At 60.5% G+C, this 20994-nt stretch overlaps 3 protein-coding genes across 4 annotated transcripts in view; all 3 read left to right on the forward strand.

The window, feature by feature from the left end:
* Window positions 1-327: 327 nt before the first annotated feature.
* KAT2A (lysine acetyltransferase 2A) lies at window positions 328-6685 on the forward strand. The gene is made up of 18 exons (XM_051640206.1): window positions 328-575; window positions 1225-1348; window positions 1426-1571; window positions 1906-1995; window positions 2140-2321; window positions 2516-2707; window positions 2817-2923; window positions 3041-3148; window positions 3234-3370; window positions 3483-3691; window positions 3763-3889; window positions 3990-4100; window positions 4177-4320; window positions 4607-4721; window positions 4834-4870; window positions 4999-5062; window positions 5237-5321; window positions 5544-6685. Exons 1-18 carry the CDS (start codon window positions 351-353, stop codon window positions 5735-5737), a joined length of 2397 nt encoding a protein of 798 aa, XP_051496166.1. The 5' UTR covers window positions 328-350; the 3' UTR covers window positions 5738-6685.
* A 296-nt stretch (window positions 6686-6981) lies between these two features.
* DHX58 (DExH-box helicase 58) lies at window positions 6982-11661 on the forward strand. Its single transcript, XM_051640215.1, has 12 exons — window positions 6982-7403; window positions 7495-7696; window positions 7807-7997; window positions 8231-8347; window positions 8632-8758; window positions 8836-9018; window positions 9104-9360; window positions 9483-9632; window positions 9873-10034; window positions 10330-10520; window positions 10772-10868; window positions 11129-11661. The coding sequence occupies exons 1-12, from the start codon at window positions 7236-7238 to the stop codon at window positions 11306-11308; spliced, it is 2025 nt and encodes a 674-aa protein (XP_051496175.1). The 5' UTR covers window positions 6982-7235; the 3' UTR covers window positions 11309-11661.
* A 9209-nt stretch (window positions 11662-20870) lies between these two features.
* Window positions 20871-20994, forward strand: part of ZNF385C (zinc finger protein 385C) — a 63121-nt gene continuing 62997 nt past the window's right edge. For both annotated transcript variants that reach the window (XM_051640221.1, XM_051640224.1), the window contains exon 1: window positions 20871-20908. In XM_051640221.1, the coding sequence (XP_051496181.1) occupies window positions 20872-20908 (37 nt within the window). In that variant the 5' untranslated portion in view covers window position 20871. The remainder of the gene's footprint in view (window positions 20909-20994) is intronic.

Below are 20994 nucleotides of genomic sequence, written 5' to 3' on the forward strand. Positions count from 1 at the left end.
ATCCCGGGAGGAGGACGCGCCTCGCGGCGCCGAACCGGGCGCGGTACCGGTTACCGGAGGGTTCGGGACGGGGAGGAGAGAGAGGGGAGGGCCGTGATGGCTTCGCGCTGCCAGCACCGCCCCGGGAGGGGCTCACGGGGTCGGTCCCCATCGTGCTCGGACCTCAGTCCTCTCTGGCCGGTTCACGCCGCCCGCAGCCTCGGGTGGGAGCGGAGCCCGCCCGGGGCTGCGGGCGGCGTGAACCGGCCGCGGGATCATCGGATCCATCCCCCACCCACCGCGGCGAACTACCGATCCCGGCGTGCCCGGCGCGCAGGCGCAGTGAGCGCGGAGCGCACGCCGGGCCCGGCATGGCGGAGCCGGAGGCCGCGCAGCCCGGGCGGCCCCCGCCGGGCTCGGGCACAGCCACGGGGGGAGGCGGGACGGCGGCGGCGGCGGCGGGAGGAGCCGGGTCCAGCGACCCAGCCCGGCCAGGGCTGAGCCAGCAGCAACGGGCGAGTCAGCGGAAAGCGCAGGTGCGGGGGTTCCCCCGCGGCAAGAAGCTGGAGAAGCTAGGGGTCTTCTCGGCCTGCAAGGTGGGCTGCACCGGCACCGGGACGGGAGTGTTGGGCCGTGCAGGGGGTGCAGGAGCGGGTGTAAGGAGGTGCATGGGTGGGGGATGCAGCAGGGGAGTGTAAGGGGTGCAGGTGGGGAGTGCTGGGCTGTGCAGGACGGGTGCAAGGATATGCATGGGTGGGGGGTACAGGACGGGGTTCAAGGACGTGCACGGGCAGGTGGAAGCGGGAGGGGAGTGCAGGAGCGGGGTGCTGAGCCGTGCAGGGGATGGTAAAGGGGGCGCAAGGACAGGTATGAGTGGGGGATGCAGGTGGGGGCTGCAGGGGGTGTGGGAGTGGGATGCAAGGACGTGCATGGGCAGGGGGATACAGGAGAGGGGTGATAAGCAGTGCGTGGGGTGCAAGGACATGCGTGGAGTGCAGGAGGTGGTGCATGGGCAGGGGGTGCTGGAGGAGGGTGCTGGGCTGTGCTAGGGAGGTGCAAGGACAGCCGTGGGCAGGGGCTGCACACAGGGAAAAAATGGGCGAGCGTTTGGGTGCTGGGTCAGGCGGGGTGGGTGGGACAGGCTGGGGAGGCTTCGCAGGGAGAGTTGTGGGGGTGGGGGTGGTGGCAGCCTTGGCACACGGCGGTGCAGGGGCTGCTGCGTGACCGCCCTGTCCCCTGTCCCAGGCCAATGACGCCTGCAAGTGCAACGGCTGGAAAAACCCCAACCCCCCCACCGCCCCCCGCATGGACCTGCAGCAGCCGGTGACCAACCTGAGCGAGCCTTGCCGGAGCTGCAGCCACGCACTGGGTAACCCCCTGGGACCCCCGGGAGGGGCAGTGGTGCCCACTCACCCCCTGGCCTCACTGGCTTTCTCCCCACTGCAGCGGACCACGTGTCCCACCTGGAAAACGTCTCAGAGGAGGAGATCAACCGGCTGCTGGGCATGGTGGTGGATGTGGAAAACCTCTTCATGTCAGTGCACAAGGAGGAGGACACGGACACCAAGCAGGTGTATTTCTACCTGTTCAAGGTGTGTCTGGTGCTGAGCGCATTGTCCACGGGTTCCTGGGCTCTGCTGGGAGCTGGGGCTGCTTCCCACTGCCTGTCCTCTGCCTGGGGGCTGCAAGTCAACCCACCAGCCTAGCCAGAGACCCAGAACAGTGACCCTGTTCCAGAAGCAACTTTTCTCCCAGCCCTGAATTCCCCTGGTCGGCAGGTTTCCAGGGAAGAACCAGCCATGCTCTGAGCTGGACCTGGCACCTTCCTGGCTGTGTAACTCAGGGCACCCCCAGCAGCCTCCTGCCCCTACTTCTGGTGCTCCTGGTGCCAGGAACCTCAGTAACCGCGTCCCATGGTCTCCACAGCTCCTGCGGAAATGCATCCTGCAGATGAGCCAGCCAGTGGTCGAGGGGTCCTTGGGGAGCCCCCCCTTTGAGAAGCCAAACATTGAGCAGGTGAGGCCTTGCCAGATTCCTGCGTTGTGCTGATAACTTGTTCTGTGTTTCACTGCTCTTGCACGGTCCCCTCCTTCCTCAGGGGCAGCACCAGGGGGTCTGGTGCAGCACCTGGCCCCCTCCACCACCCTCTTCTCTCGTCAGGGAGTCCTGAACTTTGTCCAGTACAAGTTCAGCCACTTGCCACCCAAGGAACGGCAGACCATGTATGAGCTCTCCAAGATGTTTCTGCTCTGCCTTAACTACTGGAAGCTGGAGACACCGTCCCAGTTCCGACAGCGCTCCCAGAACGACGATGTGGCCACCTACAAGGTCAACTACACAAGGTGAGGGCAGGAGGGGGTCCAGGCCAGTCAGCTGGGGGGGTCTGCCTGCTCCTGCCATCCCTGCACGGGGCTGACCCCTGACTCAGGGAGCAGAGCCTTATTCCTGCTCCTAGCAGTGTTGTCCCAGGAGGGATGCAGGTGCTCTGGGATCACTGCTCCGAGCCCTGTTACTGGAGCGTGTCCTTGTCACCTAGGTGGCTGTGCTACTGCCACGTGCCGCAGAGCTGTGACAGCCTTCCTCGCTATGAGACCACCCACGTCTTTGGGCGCAGCCTCCTGAAGTCCATCTTCACCGTCACCCGTCGGCAGCTGCTGGAGAAGTTCCGGGTGGAAAAGGACAAGCTGGTGCCAGAGAAGCGAACACTGATCCTCACCCATTTCCCCAAGTAGGTGTCCCGTGTGGGGACATCTGCTGCACTGCTGGGGAGGCTCTGGGAGCCTGGAGCCACGAGGCTGTGCCTGCCTGGCACCAGCCAACATGCTGCTCCCTGCCAGGTTCCTGTCCATGCTGGAGGAGGAGATCTATGGTGAGAACTCTCCCATCTGGGAGGCCGATTTCACAGTGCCGGCCACCGAGGGTGCCCAGCTGGTGTCTCGCCCAGGTATCGTGGGAGCAGCTCCCCTGCCCGGGGGCTGCTGGGTGTGGGTGAGCCTCAGTGTTGGCAGGCAGTGTGACGCGCTGATTTCTGGCAGTCATGGGTGTTGTTGGTCTCTTCCAGCCACAGTCAGCACCGTCGCTGTGCCCACCACTCCACTCTTCAGCAAGAAGCTCAGCAACAGCAGCTCTGCTGCAAGCATGGATGCCAGCACCCCAGAGCCCCTGCCAGGTAGGGCCGGCCACAGCCTATCGGAGCTGGGACCCTCTTTGGGTCCCTGCTGCTGCTGGAAGTGCCACTTGGCTCCACTCCCCAGGGGAGAAGCGGAAGCTGCCCGAGAGCCTGACGCTGGAGGATGCCAAACGTATCCGTGTCATGGGAGACATCCCCATGGAGCTGGTGAACGAGGTCATGCTGACCATCACGGACCCCGCTGCCATGCTGGGCCCCGAGGTACGGCAGGGGTTGCTGAGGTGGCACCAGTGCTTTCTGGAGCTGCTTTCCTGGTGTTGGGTTCCCTCCTGGGGGGTGTGCCAGGGCCAGTGAACCCTCCCATGTCCCCCAGACCAGCCTGCTGTCGGCAAACGCGGCGCGGGACGAGACGGCACGGCTGGAGGAGCGACGCGGCATCATCGAGTTCCACGTCATTGGCAACTCGCTCTCGCAGAAATCCAACAAGAAGATCCTGATGTGGCTGGTGGGCTTGCAGAATGTCTTCTCCCACCAGCTGCCCCGCATGCCCAAGGAGTACATCACTCGCCTCGTCTTCGACCCGTGCGTGGCTGGGGAGTGTGGGGGGGGCCAGTGCGGGGGGTCCCGTCTCACCCTTGCTGTGCTGCCCGCAGGAAGCACAAGACCCTGGCGCTGATCAAGGACGGTCGTGTGATCGGCGGGATCTGCTTCCGCATGTTCCCCACCCAGGGCTTCACAGAGATTGTCTTCTGTGCTGTCACGTCCAACGAGCAAGTGAAGGTGGGAGCAGGGAGGCGGGTGGTGGGCTTGGCAGGAGGGTCTGCGGTGGCTGCAGGGTTGGGGGCAGCAGGGGCTCCATGTCTCATGACGTCACCACCAGGGCTACGGGACGCACCTGATGAACCACCTGAAGGAGTACCACATCAAGCACAACATCCTCTACTTCCTCACCTACGCGGATGAGTACGCCATTGGCTACTTCAAGAAGCAGGTGAGCTTCTTGACCAGTGTGGGTCTCCTCAGTCCTCCTGCCCCCCAGCCCCCTCCCACTTGCCCTCTCCTTCCAGGGCTTTTCCAAGGACATCAAGGTCCCCAAGAGCCGCTACCTAGGTTACATCAAGGATTATGAGGGAGCGACCCTGATGGAGTGTGAGCTGAACCCCCGCATCCCCTACACCGAGCTCTCCCACATCATCAAGAAGCAGAAGGAGGTACATCCTGTGGGCAGGTGGGCGCTGCCAGGTGCTCCTTGCTCTGGCTCCTACCTGCTGAAGGCAGGGTAGAGGTGTGGGGATGGGCCAGCCTATGGGCACTGTCCCTTACATGTCCTCTGGATGGGCTTGCAGGGCAGGGTAAGGGACAGTGGCATTTGTGGTGGCTAGAGTTGGCTCCAGCCCTGGGCAGTGGGTGCAGCCAGGGCTCCAGGCCTGTGGGGTCAGGATTTGGCTCCCCGGAGCATTCTCCTGTCCCTGCTCACCTCCCACCTTCCCACCACAGATCATCAAGAAGCTGATTGAGAGGAAGCAAGCACAGATCCGCAAGGTCTACCCTGGCCTGACCTGCTTCAAGGAGGGTGTGCGTCAGATCCCCATCGAGAGCGTCCCAGGCATCCGTGAGTCCTGCCAGGGGGGATGGGAAGGGAAGGGTTGGAGGAGGGGAGGGAGGGGGGACATTGACCTTACATCCTTGGGGCAGGTGTGGGGACATTGACCCTTGTCTTTTAGGAGAGACGGGATGGAAACCACTGGGGAAGGAGAAGGGGTGAGTGCTGCATGGGGGTCTTGGCTGAGGCTGCTCCCTATTCTGGCACTGGGATGGAGAGGGGGGGGCAATGGGGTGGGGAAAGGCTGCCCACCCCCAGGCTGACGAGTGCTGGTTGTGTCCTGCAGAAAAGAGCTGAAGGATCCGGACCAGCTCTACAACACCCTGAAGAACCTCCTGGCCCAGATCAAGGTGCAGGCAGGAGAAGATCCTCCACTCCAGGGTGCCTGTCCCCCTGTCAGCCCTTGGAGCTGCCTGCCTTGGGGGGGACAGGTGGGGTGACCCAAGCACATGGGGAGCAGGACCTCTGTGTGCTGGGGCAGGCAGGGGCTGGCTGCTATAACCTGGCCCCCACCTTCTCCCCAGACCCACCCCAGCGCGTGGCCCTTCATGGAGCCGGTGAAGAAGTCAGAGGCGCCGGACTACTACGAAATCATCCGCTTCCCCATCGGTAGGTGGTTGTGCCCAGACCCCTGGGCAGGATGGTGGAGGGAGAGCTGCAGGACCCCAGGGAGCGAGGCTGTGCTGGCGGTAATGGTTGGGGTGATGGGGTGCTGGGAGCCCCAGAGTGGTCCAGAAGAGAGAGGGATGGATTGGGACCCTCAGTTGGTGTCCAGCTCTATGGCTGGGGGGTGCGGAGGTGTGGGGGCACCTGACTCTTCCCCATCCCCAGACCTGAAGACCATGACTGAGCGCCTGAAGAACCGCTACTACGTCACCAAGAAGCTGTTCATTGCTGACCTGCAGCGCATCATCACCAACTGCCGCGAGTACAACCCGCCTGACAGCGACTACTGCAAGTGTGCCAACACCCTGGAGAAGTTCTTCTACTTCAAGCTGAAGGAAGGGGGACTCATTGACAAGTAGGGAGCTGGCCTGGATCCACCTTGGCCACTCAGTCCCCCAGGAGGGACAGGGATGCCCCTGGGAGCTGGCCCTGCTCCAGCGGCTGCTGGAGGGTTTCTTGCTGCTGAGCAGCCTAGGGGAGCTGGGTCTCTTCTCAGGGGGGCTGCAGGGAGAGGAGGGACCTGGTGCTTTTATCCCTGAGTTCTCAGCTGCCTCTCTTTCAGGGAGGGGCTGGAGTTGCCACGTCAGGGTCTGCCCAGGACAGTGCTGAGTTCCTACCTCTCCCTGGGGGCCAGGAGCCTCCTGGCACTGGCGCTTCCCTCCTCCCCAGGGTTGTGTCTTCTGCCCTGGCTCTCTGCCCCAGGGAAGGGGCACATAAGTGCTTTGGTTTTCTGCTTCTGTCCAGGTGTGGGCAGCCCCTGCCTCTCTTGAATGTATGTGGGGCTCAGCCCTGCCTGCCTGGGTTGCTCCTGGCCCAGGGTCCTGCTGTGAGGGGGAGCTCTGCCCTTGTGCCCCCCAGCTCCTGCTGCCTCTATCAGCTCTTCCCTTCCCCTGGGGCAGGTCTGTACAGCACCCTCTGCCTGCTCCTGTTCCAACTCCTGGGGCAGAGGGTAGAGGGGGGTGCTTGGTGCTGCACTGGCCCCTGGAGAGCTGCTCTACACCCGGGTGGGGGTTAGCTCCTGCTTGCAGCCCCCCCCCTCCCTGCCCCCTCCTTGCTGGCTCTGTTCTCCCTGTGCCTCCTTGGCTTTTAGGAGGGGGAGCACAGACCCCAGCACTGACTTATGCCCCCCCTTGCTTGGTTGCCTACTGCCTTGTGTCCCCCTCCCCGTGCTGTCATCGCTCTGTGGGTGCTAGTGATGCTCTGCCGCTCGCTGGGGTGGGACCAGCCCCCTCCACCCGTTCCACTTGACCGTTGTTTTGTTTGGGGTCTGTTGGGTTTTTTTTTAAATAAATGTCCCTGTGCAGACACTGCTGCATCCTTGAGCCCGTCCCCGCAGGTGACAGCTGGGGCTGCAGGGGGGTGTTTGATTTGGGGAGAGCGGCGGGAGGATGCCGAGAGCCGCCGGGCGGGGGGGCGCGGACTGGCCGGGGAGTGGGGCCGGTTGGGGTGCAGAGGGGCGACCACGGGGAGGCCGGGCGAGCTCCGCCCGGTTTCGGTTTCTGTTCGTGTCTGGGGCTCCCGGAGGGGAATCCCGGGCTGGAGGGGAATCCCGGGCCGCTGTTGTAGGGATCGGGGGCGGTGGCGGGGGCGTGGGCACCCCGGCCTCACTCCTCTCGGTTTGCCCCGGCTTGGTTCAGCCCCGCTCGGTCGGCACCGACCCGGACCAACACTGCTGCCCGCCCGGTGCCAGTAGAGCGGCCGGCGGGTTCCCCCCTCGCTGGGCCCCTTCTGCTGGTGTTCCAGCCGGAACCGCTGCTCCGGTTTCGTTTCCCGGCCGAAACGGGCAGCCACGGGGGGTTAAAGGTGCGGGTGTGTCAGTGGGAGAGGACGGAGCTGCGATAGTTTCAGCGGAAGGCGATGGACCTGCGGGGGTACCAGTGGGAGGCGGTGGGACCGGCCCTGCGCGGCCTCAACAGCATCATCTGGCTGCCTACGGGGGCTGGGAAGACCCGCGCCGCTGCCTTCGTCTGCCGGCAGCACCTGGAGAGCCGGCGGGGCCGGCGAGTGGCCGTGCTGGTCAACAAGGTGCCTCCCGAACCCCTTCTCCCAGATACCGGGGCACCAGCGGCCACGGGCTGCTGGGGGTCCCGGGGCTGAGCGGGGTCTGCGGGTGCAGGCACACCTGGTGGAGCAGCACGCCCAGAAAGAGTTCCAGGCGCTGCAGAAGGACTTCAGGGTGATCGCCATCAGCGGGGACAGCGACCGCAGGTTCTTCTTCGCTTCCCTGGTGAAGCAGAGCGATGTTGTCATCTGCACAGCCCAGATCCTGCAGAACGCGCTGGGCAGCAGGGAGGAGGAAACGTCCCTGGAGCTGACGGGTGGGCACGGGACCCCCAGCCCTGCTGTCGCCACAGCCAGGCTGGGGGGACACTGCCCTGGCTGAGCCTCAGCCTCTGCTCACCCCACTCCCTTCCCTCCCCCGGTGCAGATTTCTCTCTGCTGGTGCTAGACGAGTGCCACCACACTCACAAGGAAGCCGTCTACAACAAGATCATGCTGAATTATCTCCAGCGCAAGCTCCGTGGGCAGCAGGACCTGCCACAGGTCCTGGGCCTGACAGCATCCCCTGGCACTGGCGGAGCAACCTCCTTTGAGGGGGCTGTTGAGCACATCCTGCAGGTGGGTCCGACACCCCTGTCCTGTGTTTACACAGAGTGCAACAGTCCCAGGCACAGTTTCCCGTGGCATGCAGTGCGGTGTCCCTTGGGGTGGGTATTAACCTGGTACAGAGGCTCTGGGTGGTCCAGGGAAGACATCCCCAAACTCACCAGGATGCCAGGGAGCACCACATGCTGCATCACCCTGGGCAGCTGGTGCCTCTTAGGACTGGAAATGGGGTCTTGCCCTCTCAGATCTGTGCCAACCTGGACACCGAGAAGATTGTGTCAGTGCAGAAGGAGCTGCAGCAGCTGCAGAGCCACGTTCCCCAGCCCAGGAAGCAGCACGACCTGTGCCAGGAGAGAGCAGAGGTGAGGTGTGCTTAGTGGAAGCTACAGGGCCGTTCACTGGTTGGAAGACAAGAATGAGTCCCCAAGCCCTGGTGGGCTGGGAGCCATGTCTTGCCATCACTTAGCACAGGCAACCTGAAGAGTCACTTGGCCCAGAGCTTTGGTGCTGGTGAATCCCACAGCCATCCAGGTCCTGCTGTGCAAACAGCCCCTAACCCTAAGCCAGGTGCTCTGGGCTGTGCCTCCAAGGCTGTGGGGACCAGTGTCCTTGTTTACTCAGGTCCTGAGCCTCTCTCTGCTCCCAGGACCCCTTTGGTGAGCAGCTGAAGACCATGATGGAGCGTATCCAGCAGTACATGGGGATGCCCAGCCTGCTGCAGGACTTCGGCACGCAGATTTACGAGCAATACATTGTGGACCTGGAGAAAAGAGGTAAGGAGGCTGCAGCATGGGGCAGGTCTGGTGGCCACGGGGCCAGGTTGTGACATGGCGTGTCCCTGCCCCGCCAGCGGCAGAGACGTTTTGCCGCCGAACGCGGATGTGTGCGCTGCACCTGCGCAAGTACAATGACGCGCTGCTGATCCACGACGCCGTGCGGATGGTCGACGCCTTCCAGTGCCTCCAGCAGTTCTATGAGACTGAGCAGGACACAAAAGACCCCACTGTACAGTTCCTCACTGCCATATTTGAGGGTAACAGAGGGGTCTGGAGGGAGGTTGGTGCTGTCTATGTTTGGAGGTGCATGAGGCCTCCCTGATCCCCTATTTGCCTGCACAGAGAACAGGAAAATCCTGCAGGAGCTCGCCAGGGACCAGCGCTATGAGAACCCCAGGCTATGCAAGCTGGAGGAAATCCTGCGGGAGAACTTCCAGCCTCTGGGCATCTCTCGTGGCATCGTCTTCACCAAGACCCGGCAGAGTGCCCACAGCCTGCTCAGCTGGCTGCAGGACACAGCCACACTCCACGGGCAGCACATCAGGGCTGCTGTCCTCACTGGCGCCGGCTACAGCAACCAGACCAGGCACATGACACCAGTGAGTGGAGGCTGGGGAGGAGCTGAACCTTCCTTTCTGCACACTTTGCAGGTGCTGCAGGTGGTGCCAGGGGCTGGGAGCCCTATGCAGCTGCTGAAGTTTTGTCCTCTCTTTATCCTCAGAGCGAGCAGCAGGATGTGATCAGGCAGTTCCGTGAGGGGACCCTCAACCTGCTCTTCTCCACCAGCGTGGCTGAGGAAGGCCTGGATATCCCGGAGTGCAACATCGTGGTCCGCTACGGGCTGATGACCAATGAGATCGCCATGATGCAGGCAGGTGCCCAGGCTCCCTCTAGCCACTCTGCTCAGCTCTATGTTGGGTGCAGCCTGCTGGGACTCCCCAAAGCCATGGGGCTGGGAGATAGGGCTCTTGCATCCTCTGTGCCCTCTGGGAGCTCTCTGGTAGAGAATCTCCTTAGCAAGGCACAGTGGGGTGGAGAGAGTGGATCCGTCCTCATGGGGTGGCACAGGGAGGCAGGCCATGTCCCTCAGTGTTTGGCCCTTCTGCTGCAGGCCCGTGGCCGTGCCCGTGCCCAGGACAGTGTCTACTCGGTCGTTGCCAAAGCCAACAGCAGAGAGGTCTCCCGTGAGCTGCTCAACGAGAACCTGGTGGAGCTCATGGAGAAGGCGATCAGAGCAGTGCAGGCTATGCCTGAGGCCGAGTATCGCCTCAAGGTGAGCACCAGGCACTGCCCTGAGCTCCAGAAGGGCCAAGCAGCTCCTGCCTGTGGCTGCTGCTTAGACACAGCCCTCTGCCCCTGGCTTTGACTGTCTGCTCTCCCCTTTGGCAGCACTGGCACCTGGCAGGAGGGTGCATAAGGCAGCATGTGCCTTTCCCATCCTGCCTTGCCCTGGCTGTCCTGTCATGCAGCTCATGCTCTCTGGCACGGTGCATCTCTCCAACACTCGGTGCCCACTGCCCTGTGCTGACCCCTGTCCCCCCACATGTCATCCCCCCTGCCCTCTGCAGATCATGGAGCTGCAGCATGTGGCTGTGGCCTCCTGGCTGTTGAAGGAGGCCAGGATCAGTGAGCAGCGGCGGCTGCATGACCCCGACGCTGTTCTCTTCTACTGTGTCAGCTGCAACGTGGCCGTGTGCCGGGGCAGTGACATCCGCATGGTGGAGGGCATGCACCACATCAACATCAACCCCAGCTTCAGGTAGGAGCCAGCTGCTGGCAGGGGAGAGTGGGCAGAGCTTGGCATCCAGTGGCACTTGCAGGAGTTGCTGCACTCTCTGCCCAGGATGTCAGGGAGTGGCAGCAGCCTCCTGCCAGGTCTGTCTTGGGGACACAGGTCCAGGGAGACCACAGGAGCTTGGTAGGACTGTGTGACTACAGGAGCACACGTGCTGCCCTGTTTCTGTCCCCTGGACCATTCCCCTTAAAGTGACTTTGGCCCCTTCCTCGTAGGCTGTATTACAAAGTCACCTCTGGGAAGATGCAGTTCCCGCGGGCGTTCAAGGACTGGGAGCCCGGCTGCCGCATCGGGTGCTGCCAGTGCAGCCAGGTGAGCGCAGCACATGGCAGTGTCCCCGTGGCACTGGAGGGGCTGTGCTTGGTGCCCCAGCTCCTGGCTGATGTGTGGGTCACTGTGTCCCCTCAGCAAGTGCCCGCGTGATGTGCCTGACATCCCATGTGGGACACGGACGTGGGTGGCTATCTCCAAAGGGGAAATGTACTCTGGGAGCAAGGAGCTGGCTCCATCCCTGCTGCGCGTGGCCCCACAGCTGGGGATGCTGTGTGACTGTCCCCTCCCTGCCCACACAGGACTGGGGGATGGAGATGATCTACCGGCAGGTGAAGCTGCCTATGCTCTGCATCAAAAACTTTGTGGTGGAGACACCGGCTGAGAAGAAGAAGTATAAGAAGTGGAGCGCCGTGACGTTCCTTGTTGAGGAGTTTGACTACCTGGAGTACTGCTCCAGCACCCAGGACCTGTCCCTCTAGCACAGGCTGTGCTGAGAAAAGGACTACTCCAGGCCACGTCCTGGGGCAGTGGGACTCCCTCCAGGCCCCACCTCGTGAAGTCGCTTGCCCTCCATTAAAGAAAGACTGGTGTGTGCTGGGAAGGAGAGCAGCGTTGGCAGTTTCACCCCCCGCGAGTGCTCGCCGTGCACAGGCAGGTTCGATGTCGGTCAGCCCTGGCGCCAGAGCCCGGCCACCCCCCCCAGCGCCTGTCTGGAGCCGGGTCCCATCGCTCCGGGTTCCCGGGAACGCCTGTCAGTGCCCTGCTGCCGGACCCGTGTGCCCCCCGCCCCGTGCTCTCCCGCCGGCGGTCGCTAGAGGGAAGCTCCGGCCCGGGGCCGAGGGCGATGCCTGCGGGACGCTCAGCCGGTGCCGGCGGGTGACTCCGGGCGCCCCGTGGGGTGCGGGGCGGCGGGGGAGCCGCGGTCTGTCGGGGCTGGGCACAGGGGGTCCCGCGGAGGGCGAGGGGCGGCTCTTTCAGCGGGCTCCAGGATGCCCGGGAGCGATCTCTGCCCGACCCCCGGCGGCAACCTCGGGTCGCGGTACCTGCCGTGGCCACCGGGGCTCCCCGGTGCTGACAGCAACCGTCCGGCCCCTGCCTGGCTTTGAGGGCAGGGGCTACCATGAGGCATAGCCCAATTTTAGGCGGAGTTTGCCCCGGGGGAAGCATGAAACAAAACTCCTGTTCATCGGAAACTGGGTAATGAGGCCGTTCAAGTTATTTGTAGATCTCTGTGGGCTGAGTTGGCCTCTCCTGCCTCTCTTACCTCTCCCCAAGCAGAATCCCTCCTGCAGGGACCCCAGGTCGTTTAGCTATGCTCAAGTTGCCCTGATTTGTGCTCTGCGAATCCAGGCTGTGAGTTAACCTGATAGGTGCTTGCAACACTGGGTAGTATGATCCCTCACCAGCCTTGATGGGCCCAGTTGTCCAGTGTGGTGCCCAAAAGCAGAATTTCTGCAACATTTATCCAAATTTGCTTGTGTTTTTTGGGTATACCTGACCCCATGGGATACAGGGCCAGGACAGCATCACCCTGTGGGATGCAAGTCCAGCCTCTGCTTGTTCCTCCCTGCCAGCTCTGCTTGAACCCCAGCCCTGTCTGGCTTCTCCTTCCTGGGGGCTTGGTCACCTTGGGCCTGGCAGCAGCCAAGCTGCAGTGATTGGTGGTGCAACCTTGGCCAATGTCCTTCAGAGCCAGTGTCCTTCAGAGCCAGCCTGGTGTGGCTGAGCCCCCAGGCTGCCTGCGGCTGGCCCAGCCCATGTGGGGGTGCAGGGACATGCATCCCTGCGACCCCATTAATCTGCCCTGGCCGCCACGGGCAGCCTCCTCCATGTGTGCAGCCGCTGTGTCCTGCAGCCCGAGCAGAGGCAGTGGCTGCTCCCCTCTGATCAGCCATTCAGGTCACTCCTGCAAGCAGCGGGTCTGCAGCGTGCTGATAAACTGGCTGTGGAGCCAGAGGGGCACAGAGAGCCTGACAGGCCGTGTCTGGCCGGTCCCGGTGCCGCGGAGCGGCCCCGCATGTCCCCAGCCCCAGCCTGCTCCCTGCAGGCTCCCCTGGCACCGCCTCTTTGCTCTGCACCGCTCGTTCTCCCCCTGAGGGTCAGACCCTAGGCTGGGGAAGGGGGAGTCTCTGCTCCCTTCCCCCCTTTGCACAGCTCAGGACTGGGGTCCCCCGAGGGGGCTGCATCCTGCCCTGTGCCACCCTGCTTCCTCCTCCCTTTGGGCAGTGCTGGGCTGGCTTGTCCTGTGATTAAACCAACCTGAAGCCCCATTTTATCCCGTCATTGCACTGTCAATACTGGGGCATTAGTGAGGACCAGCAGGACCAGCTCTTGAGCACTCACCGCCTGTCAATAACCTCTGGATTTAAGTCTATGGCTCAAAGCATCTTTGCTTATTTCAGCTCCCCAAAGCATTATGTTCCTGGCCATCATAACTCCCTGCCTGTAAGGGGAGACAGACAAACAGCTGCTGCAGCAAGTTTTGCTGGCAAAAGTGCCATGAAAGTGTTTCCCACCTGCTCTTCCTGTCTTCCCACCTGTGAGCTTCCTACAGGCTGCCAGGCCAGGGCTTGGCATGGGGATGAACACAGCCCCAGGAGCATCCGCATCCTTCTCCTCCCTGTGCCTCCAGCAGCCCTGTGTGCTCACAGACCTCTCCAGAGCAAGGGCAACACAACAATTTATTTTTACACAGCGCCATTTAATTTATCCTTAGTGCATCAGAAAGTGACAATTCACCTTTCAATGCATCAGCTGAAAAAAACCAGCTCCGCTCTGCTTGGCAGCGCCTCAGATTGGCCCTTTCCTGAGGCTGGGTGTTTAGCAGAGACTTGGAGCTCAGTCTGTTTAGCTTATTGAAAAGTAGCCCAAGATGTGACTTGATTACAGTGTGCAGGTACCTGCCCAGGGAGAAAGCTGCTGGGTATTAAAGGGCTCTTTAACTTAGCTGAGAGAGGAATAATAAGAACTGGGGGCTTGAAGATAAAGTCACAAAAATAGAAACTTAAAATCAGGCACAGGTCTTCAGGAAGGAGGGCACAGAGTGGCTGGAGAAGGGTCCCGGACACCTTTCTCAAAGCAGCAGGATGAATCTGGTGACATCTGTGGGCGAGTGGGACAGGGGACTGAACTGTCCTTCCCAGGCACATCTGAAGATCTTGCTGTCACACAGTATCTCTGCCGGAGCCTGGGGGATGTCAGCCCCCGAGGTGACCTTTCCAGGGACAGCTGGAGCCTCCCTTTCTGTACCAGGGGAAATTCCAGCCTGGTGAAAACTGCTCGAGTGGAGGAACTCGATCCTGAAAATCAGAAGCCCTTTCTCCACGCTGCTCCCATGATCCTGCTCCTCTGCTGCTGGGAGCAAAGCGCGGGGACATCCCTGTCTTGCTCTGCTCCCCGTCCCCGTGACCAGCGGCTGCGCATCCAGCGGGTCCCTGCCCGAGTTAATCCCGACTGTTCGCATGTCAGGTTGCGAGTGGATTAAACAAAGGGATTAGCATCAAACAATTTCCCTCCCGTCCCGAGCGGGGAGACAGGAAATATAATCACTGTGGTTTTATTCTGCTTAGGCTAAATATGCTCCCTGGCATGTGGCTGGGCAATGCTAGCCATGCCCGTGGCAAGGGGTGACATGTGCCCAGGGCACTGCAGGGCCAGCACTTCTACTGCACCCGCATCCCTACTGGTATCGTGACGGGGACACCCAGAGCAGGGGCTGCCAAGTCCCCAGGGGGCTCAGGGAGGTGTCCCTGCTGGGTGATACTCTTTGAACCCCTGCAGCCTGCACACAGAGTGCTCCCAGTCCCCAGGCGCTAGCCAAGTGCCCCAGCACCTTCCTCCCTGCTGCCAGCCTGGGCTCAGCTGGGCTCGGCAGAGGGTGGAACAGCCTGGCTGGTGCAAAAGCAAATCTCTCTTCCCCAACAGCTTCCAGGTTCCAGAACCAGGCAGAAGTGATGACATGAGGGAAGGCTGTTCCGCCTCTCCCTCCTCTCCCACCTCGCTTTGCTCACTGCATTTATGGGAACTCATGGGAACCTCTTTACCCTGAGACCAGTCAACTGGCTGAAACTGGCCAGAGGGTCCTGGGCAGGTCCTGGGCTTTTCTAGGAAGCCCAGCTAAAAATATTGTCCTAGGGCTGTGCAGAGAAAGTCTGGGCAGCTCCTCAGCTACTGGAAGCCCGAGTGATTTACAGCTGTAGCCCGTGCTTGATCCCAGCCCCACTGTCCTGGGCTGCCCAGGGGCAGGGATGATCCCAGCACGTGGCAGCTGGGGCCGAGGCCAAGACAAGTCACTGCTGGGCAGGAGGGCAGGAGGCTGTGGGTAACCCCCTTTCTCAGCACTTTGAGGGGGTCCCTCTCTTGCCATTTTTCAGGTGACTGCATTTGGGCTGTGTGTCAGTGGGACGTGGGGAAGGGAGGGGATGCAGCACGGCGGGATGAGGCCCAGGAATGCTCAGGGTGCCAGCACAGCCCGGCCTGCAAGGACCTGCCACACAAGCTGCAATATCAGAAAACTCCAATACAAAATTTCATGCACTAAATCTCAGGGCTGCGATTCTGATGAGACTTGGCTTTATAATTGGATCTGTCAGGAACCGCCGCACTGAGTGTGCTGCTGCCAAGACGCCGGGCAGTTCCTCGCAGCTCCAGGGCCGGCGCTGGCTCAGCCCTTCTCCTGCCCCTCAGTGCTGCTCTGCCTGGCCAGGAAAGCCTTGTCCTGACCTGCCCATTGCCCCAACCCACTGCAGAGACATCCCCAGCCACTGCTGCGGTCCCAAAGCCCCCACTGAGAGGCTGGGGTGTTCTGGGCTTCTAAGGGAATGTCCAGGGTGCCTCAGTTTCCCCTGGTGGGAGCATAGCAGCCTGTGGCTGCTAAGGAGGAGTGTGCCTATGTGTTCTTCACTTGAGTAATTAAACCCTTTATCCAGTGTTTGATTAAAGGCCACAAAACATATTATCTTTGATTCTTTGTCTTTATTTTTGTTCCCTTCATTTGTCCCTTGGAGATGAGGGTTGCTCTGGTACTTATTAGTCACAAAGCCCCAACCTCACACTGCGTTCTTGCTATCTGAGAAATGAATTATTAATGGTGCATTAAACAGAGACTGGAAAGGGGCCCTGGGACACTGATAATCAGGAGCTAATTGAGGAAGAAATGAGATACCACTCTCTTTGCAAAGTGAGGACTGTGCAGTGCTGCGATACCAAAGGTGACCCTGCTGCAGCTCCTGGGCTGACTGCACCGGGCTCTGCCTGCCCAGCACTCACCGATGGATCACACGTGCATGGACTGCCCTGTTTGGGATGCTCTACCGTGCTCCAGATGCTCTGCCCTGCTCGGGATGCTCTGTGTGGTCCCCATGTTCTGCTGTGTTGGATTCAGGGCTTAGGACAGATTTTTCCAGGCTGCCCGGGTTCCTGCCGGGCACTCAGCCCAGCACCATCCCCACATGCCAGTTGAGGCCTGGCAGAGCTCAGCTGCCGGGGAGGACATGGGGAGGAGAGGATCTTTCCTAGGAGAGCAGAGAAGCCCCCCCATGCTCAGCCCCCAGCCCCTCTGGCACGGCAGGGATGGGTGATCCAATCCTGTGGTCTCAGGGCTGCCTGGGCAGAGTTGTACAGTGAGGCAGGAGGGCTTGTACCCTGATGTGTGGTTTGGTTATTTTCCAGTTATGTCACCTGGCATCAGCAGTGTCCCTGTGTCCCTGCTTCCTGTCTTGCTCCCAGGCTCTCACAGGAAGCTGCCTGGCACGGGCAGCTGGGGAGCAAAAGATGGTGTCAGCAAGCACGGAGGTGCCTTAATAAACCATGCCAGGAGCTGGGCTGGGGGAGGGCTGACATCCACTGGGGGGCTGGCACATGCTGGGGGAGCTGGTACAGGCTGCGAGTGAGGGGCTGGCACCTGGGGCTCGACAGGCAGCAAGAAGAAATCAGACCAATGTGTTCAGACCCCTGGGAAGCTGCTGCATCCTGGATTTCTGATGGTATGAAGCAGCTCCAGGGGCTGGCTGGGAGCACCTGGCCACAGGGACACTGCAGGGGGCAGAGAAGGGAGGAAAGGAGAAGAAGAACTGGGTCTGTTCTGTGGGGGTCCCCACTCCGGCTCCACTCCAACGTCCCGCCGAAGCAGCCGCAGTTCATCCAGACTCCTCACATAAATATTTATGCACTGATGCAATGCTCTTCTAAATATAAAGCTTTATCTGGAATTTCATTTATACATTAAGTGTAGATAATTTATTTATAATTAATGTAGACATCAAGTCCCATCTCTGGAATGCCTGTGAGCTTTCATTTATAATTGGGAGGTAAGTCAGAAGCTAGAGGCTGGGCCTCTTATCAGTTTCATTTTAATTTTCCTCCTAACACAAACGAAGCTAGTGCAATTCATCTCTCATTAGGAGGAAGCATAAAACTCCCCTAAAATAACAGTTTTATAGGGAACATGTAATAAAGCCATCTTTGTTCCTCTTCTTGCCTTTGATAATGTTACCAGCGTTCACAGCTCCCTTCAAAGTGTTGCTCGTCCTTAAAAATAAGTCTATTAAAAATTAAAACCACTTTTCTATGCAATAAAATTTACTCCCCGCAATTATGCAGAGGGACTAGTTATCTGCCTTTTGTAGATTTTAATTAAAAGTTATGACAGGAGGGAAACAGCAACTGCCATAAAATAACAGAAGTCTCTTGGCTAAGGGTGAGTTATTGGTGCCTCTTTTGGAGCCGATGCTGTGGCCGGGGCAGCAGAGCCCGGGGCTGTGAGAGCAAGAGGGCACAGGAGTGGGCAGGGGGGACACGGGGGAGAAGGGCTGGGGCTCCCTCCTCCCAGCTGTATTGATGCTAACCCCCGCTGATCTGGATCTGAAACATTTATGAAATCTTTATGGGCTTTTAAAAAGATTTTAATTCCCTGACAGGGCTGCTTTCAGAAAAAGAAAAAAAAAATAAAAAAAAATCATGAGTCAGCAGCAATTACGGGCTCAACAGCTGCTGAAGCGGCAGCTGCCGGGGCAGCTCGGCACAACGAGGCTTCCTGGGGGCCCGAGCCGCCCCGCGCCCACCCTCCCGGGCTGCGGGACCCCGGTGTGGTCCCTGCAGCTCGTCCCTTCCTCCGTCCCCCCGTGTCCCCCGGACCTCGGTGTCCCAAAGCCCGGGCAGGGACAGGCTCTGCCAGCCCCGGTCCCTGCCGCGCCGGGGGCTGCGATGCCAGGGAAGGGAATGAAGAGCCCTGGGCAGCTCCTCCCTCACCAGCACCCGGCTCACCGGAGCGGTGCCACCGAGGTGTCCCCAGGCAGTGCCAGCACCTCCCTCAGCGAGGAGATGCTGGGAACCAGCGGGGCCGGCAACGCAGCTCCGCGCTGCCGTGGGATGCAGGTCCCTGGGTTAATTGTAAAACTTATTTCCTGAATGCGAAGCTGCCGAACTCTGTGAACACGGGGCAAGGTGAGGCTGCAGCCCTGCGGTGTGCCCATTCCCCAGCTCATCTGTCCCACCGTATCTCTGTGTGGAGTTGACCTCCTCTTTGTTTACAGATTTGTCTTTGTTTTCAGCAGTATCTGCAGCAAAGTAAGACGTTTAAGGGCAACGAGTCTCTACTGGCCTTAGCACAAGCAGTATCTCGGGACAAACTGAACCCAACAGAAGGGAAGAGGTGCCTCCGGGAGGGAAGGCCAGCACTGCTGAGATGCACATCGCACCAATCACCTCGCCCTTTGTGCCGTGTTTCTGGATGGGAAAACAACTTTAATCGGAGCCTGTAGAGTTTGTTCAGAGCCAGCTGAGGCTGGGTCTGTGAGAGGCAGATGGGAGCGAGACTGGGATGGGCAGGGCTGTATGGGAACTGAAGAACAGATCGTGAAGTTAACAACAGTGAAAATATTTTTACGAGGAATTTAATCAGCAAAGCAGAGCTGGGGTCCCCTCGGCGGGTACAGACCTGGGAATCCCTCTGAGGACTGTCTGCATGAGCTGGCCAGATCCAACCTGACCCTCTGGCTCTCACCTTTTTGACACAGCAAAGTGTCACCTGCTCAGTCCCTTCATAGGGACAGGCTACAATGGCCATGAGTTTAATTTTTAAAAATCTCTGCATGCAGGCTTGCAAAATGTATCATGAAAACTTCAGGATATGGGAAAGATGACAAGAAATTTGCAGTAACTGGTGAAGGATGTGAATGGCTGCCTTTGGGAGGGGAAGGCAGGAAATGGTGGAGTGGGGGTGACTCAGCCGTGCTCCCCAGTGTTGGAGGACTGGAGATGTGGGCTGGGTAAGAGGCCTCGTCCCTGAGCTTCCCAGTTCCCATGCCTGGAAGGGGGGAGTATGGCCCCCTTCCTGAGATGGGATGGGGGCAGGATGAGGCTGTAAGGGTTAATGTGAATGAAGAAAGTCTGTGGAGGAGCTGCAGGCCTGTCTCTGCTCCTTGGAGAGGAAGGCTACACCGTCATCATCAAGCTTCTGACAGCTAAGGTAGTGCAAGATTTGAGATCCATTAGAGTGTCTGTAATTATTTATAGGGAGGAAAAAAGCACCCTACATTGTAAAAATCAGATGGCACAGCAAATAAATGCAGCAAGCTTTGAAGGAAGGATTCTTAAAAAACAAAGTAGTTTATGAGAGCCAAGACTGAGGCCTGGCAATGTCACCCTGCTGGTCCTTGGGCCCTGCCCCTGACTCTGGTGGCAGGGAGGAAAGGGACTTCTTGTCCCGACAGACATAACCTGGTGCTGCTGGGACACCAGCTTCTGCTTCAAGATCAGGAGGAAAGAGCTGCTGGAGAGAAGCACAAAGCCTGGACCCTCTGGTCCTGGTTTCCACCTTAGAGCAGCTCATGGGCTGCCCTCGCCCCCAGCAGCCTCCCTCCTCTGCCAACCACCTCAGGGGCCTGATGGGACTTCCTCGCCTTGGCATCAATTCCACTATTTAGTGGAGGCAAGGCAGCAGCAGATCTTCCGGACCCAAGAGCTTGCTGAGTGTTTGCTCAGGGGAGAGTGCTCTTGGCCAGAGCCGGGGAGGGCAGAGCAGCTCCCTTGCAGCCAGCCTGCAGAGCTTAATTATCAGTTTTGCAAAGTGCTTTGAGATCCTCTGCAAAATGTCCTGGAGGAGGGCAAAGTGTGATTATATAACGTGTCTAGACAGTTTATTCCTTGGGGCAGGGAGCAGGTCTTCGTAATATCTGCTCCTCTATGTCAACACTATGTGGCCCTGCTTAAAGGTTCTGGGAGCTGATAAAATATTAACAACGGCAAGGATAGGAAAACACATGCTTTTGCACTCAAAAAAACCGTTGATCTTAACACAAGTCAGCTTTAAGGCAGCAAAGGAGCCTTTGCCCGGCGGGCGCCCGGTGCTCAGCTGCGGCGACTGAGGAGCCCCCGGCACCGCCCTGCGGGCCCCCGCCCTCCATCCCCACCCGGCTCCGCTTCAGCCTCCGGGAGCTGTTGAGCTCCGCTAGCTCCTTCGGAGGGTCTTTGCTGTCCGGGGCCATCAGGGGCTACGGGCCTGGGGACCCTGGTCCCAGCGCATAGGGGTGATGGGGAGAACTCGGTGGGCAGGACTAAGACCTGACCCCCTCAGTGGCTCTGGTGGCACCAGACATCTCTGTGCCCCCAAGTCAGGGTGTCCTCCTCACGACCCTGCTGGGCCACTTTCCCCCGCGGGCCCAGCCACACGCCTTAGAGACCCCCAAGTCCCCCGATGGGGCCTGGGAAGCCCCCGCACTCCCGTGGGGACTGTGACGGCACAACGGGCAGAAGGTCCCCGGGGCCAGCGCTCCCCGACCCCGCCCTGGCTCTTCCCAGCGTCGTCCCAGGCCGGGGGGTGCGCGGCGCCCCCCCGCCCCCCGCTGCGGGATGCAGCACCGGGTCGCGCCGCGCTTTCCCCCTCCCACCCCGGGCGGGCTCACGGCGCGGGGGGGGACGGCGGCGGCGCGAGAGCTGCCTTCATCCCCCCACTCCCTCCTCCCTCCTTCCTCCTCCTCTTCCTCCTCCTTCTCCTCCTTCGGGAGCGCGCTCGCCCAGCCGGGAGCGAGCAGCCGGCGGGAGGATGCTGCAGACGGCGGCGGAGCCGGGCGGCTGGGCAGGTAGGGCGGGCGGGGGGCATTTGGGGGCTGGTTCCCGCTGCTCCGCGGTACCCGCTCGGCCGGGCTGCGGGCCCGGGAGAGTTGCG

The sequence above is a fragment of the Apus apus genome, chromosome 25, assembly GCF_020740795.1.
Source record: "Apus apus isolate bApuApu2 chromosome 25, bApuApu2.pri.cur, whole genome shotgun sequence".
Taxonomy (NCBI): domain Eukaryota; kingdom Metazoa; phylum Chordata; class Aves; order Apodiformes; family Apodidae; genus Apus; species Apus apus.

Coding starts and splice junctions, on each gene's coding strand:
- KAT2A (XM_051640206.1), top strand. CDS start 351: ATGGCGGAGCCGGAGGCCGCGCAGCCCGGGCGGCCCCCGCCGGGCTCG. Junction 2,924..3,040: donor CCAGCTGGTGTCTCGCCCAG/GTATCGTGGGAG, acceptor GGTCTCTTCCAG/CCACAGTCAGCACCGTCGCT. Junction 3,371..3,482: donor CTGCCATGCTGGGCCCCGAG/GTACGGCAGGGG, acceptor CATGTCCCCCAG/ACCAGCCTGCTGTCGGCAAA.
- DHX58 (XM_051640215.1), top strand. CDS start 7,236: ATGGACCTGCGGGGGTACCAGTGGGAGGCGGTGGGACCGGCCCTGCGC. Junction 9,019..9,103: donor CCTCACTGCCATATTTGAGG/GTAACAGAGGGG, acceptor TTGCCTGCACAG/AGAACAGGAAAATCCTGCAG. Junction 10,035..10,329: donor AGGCCGAGTATCGCCTCAAG/GTGAGCACCAGG, acceptor TGCCCTCTGCAG/ATCATGGAGCTGCAGCATGT.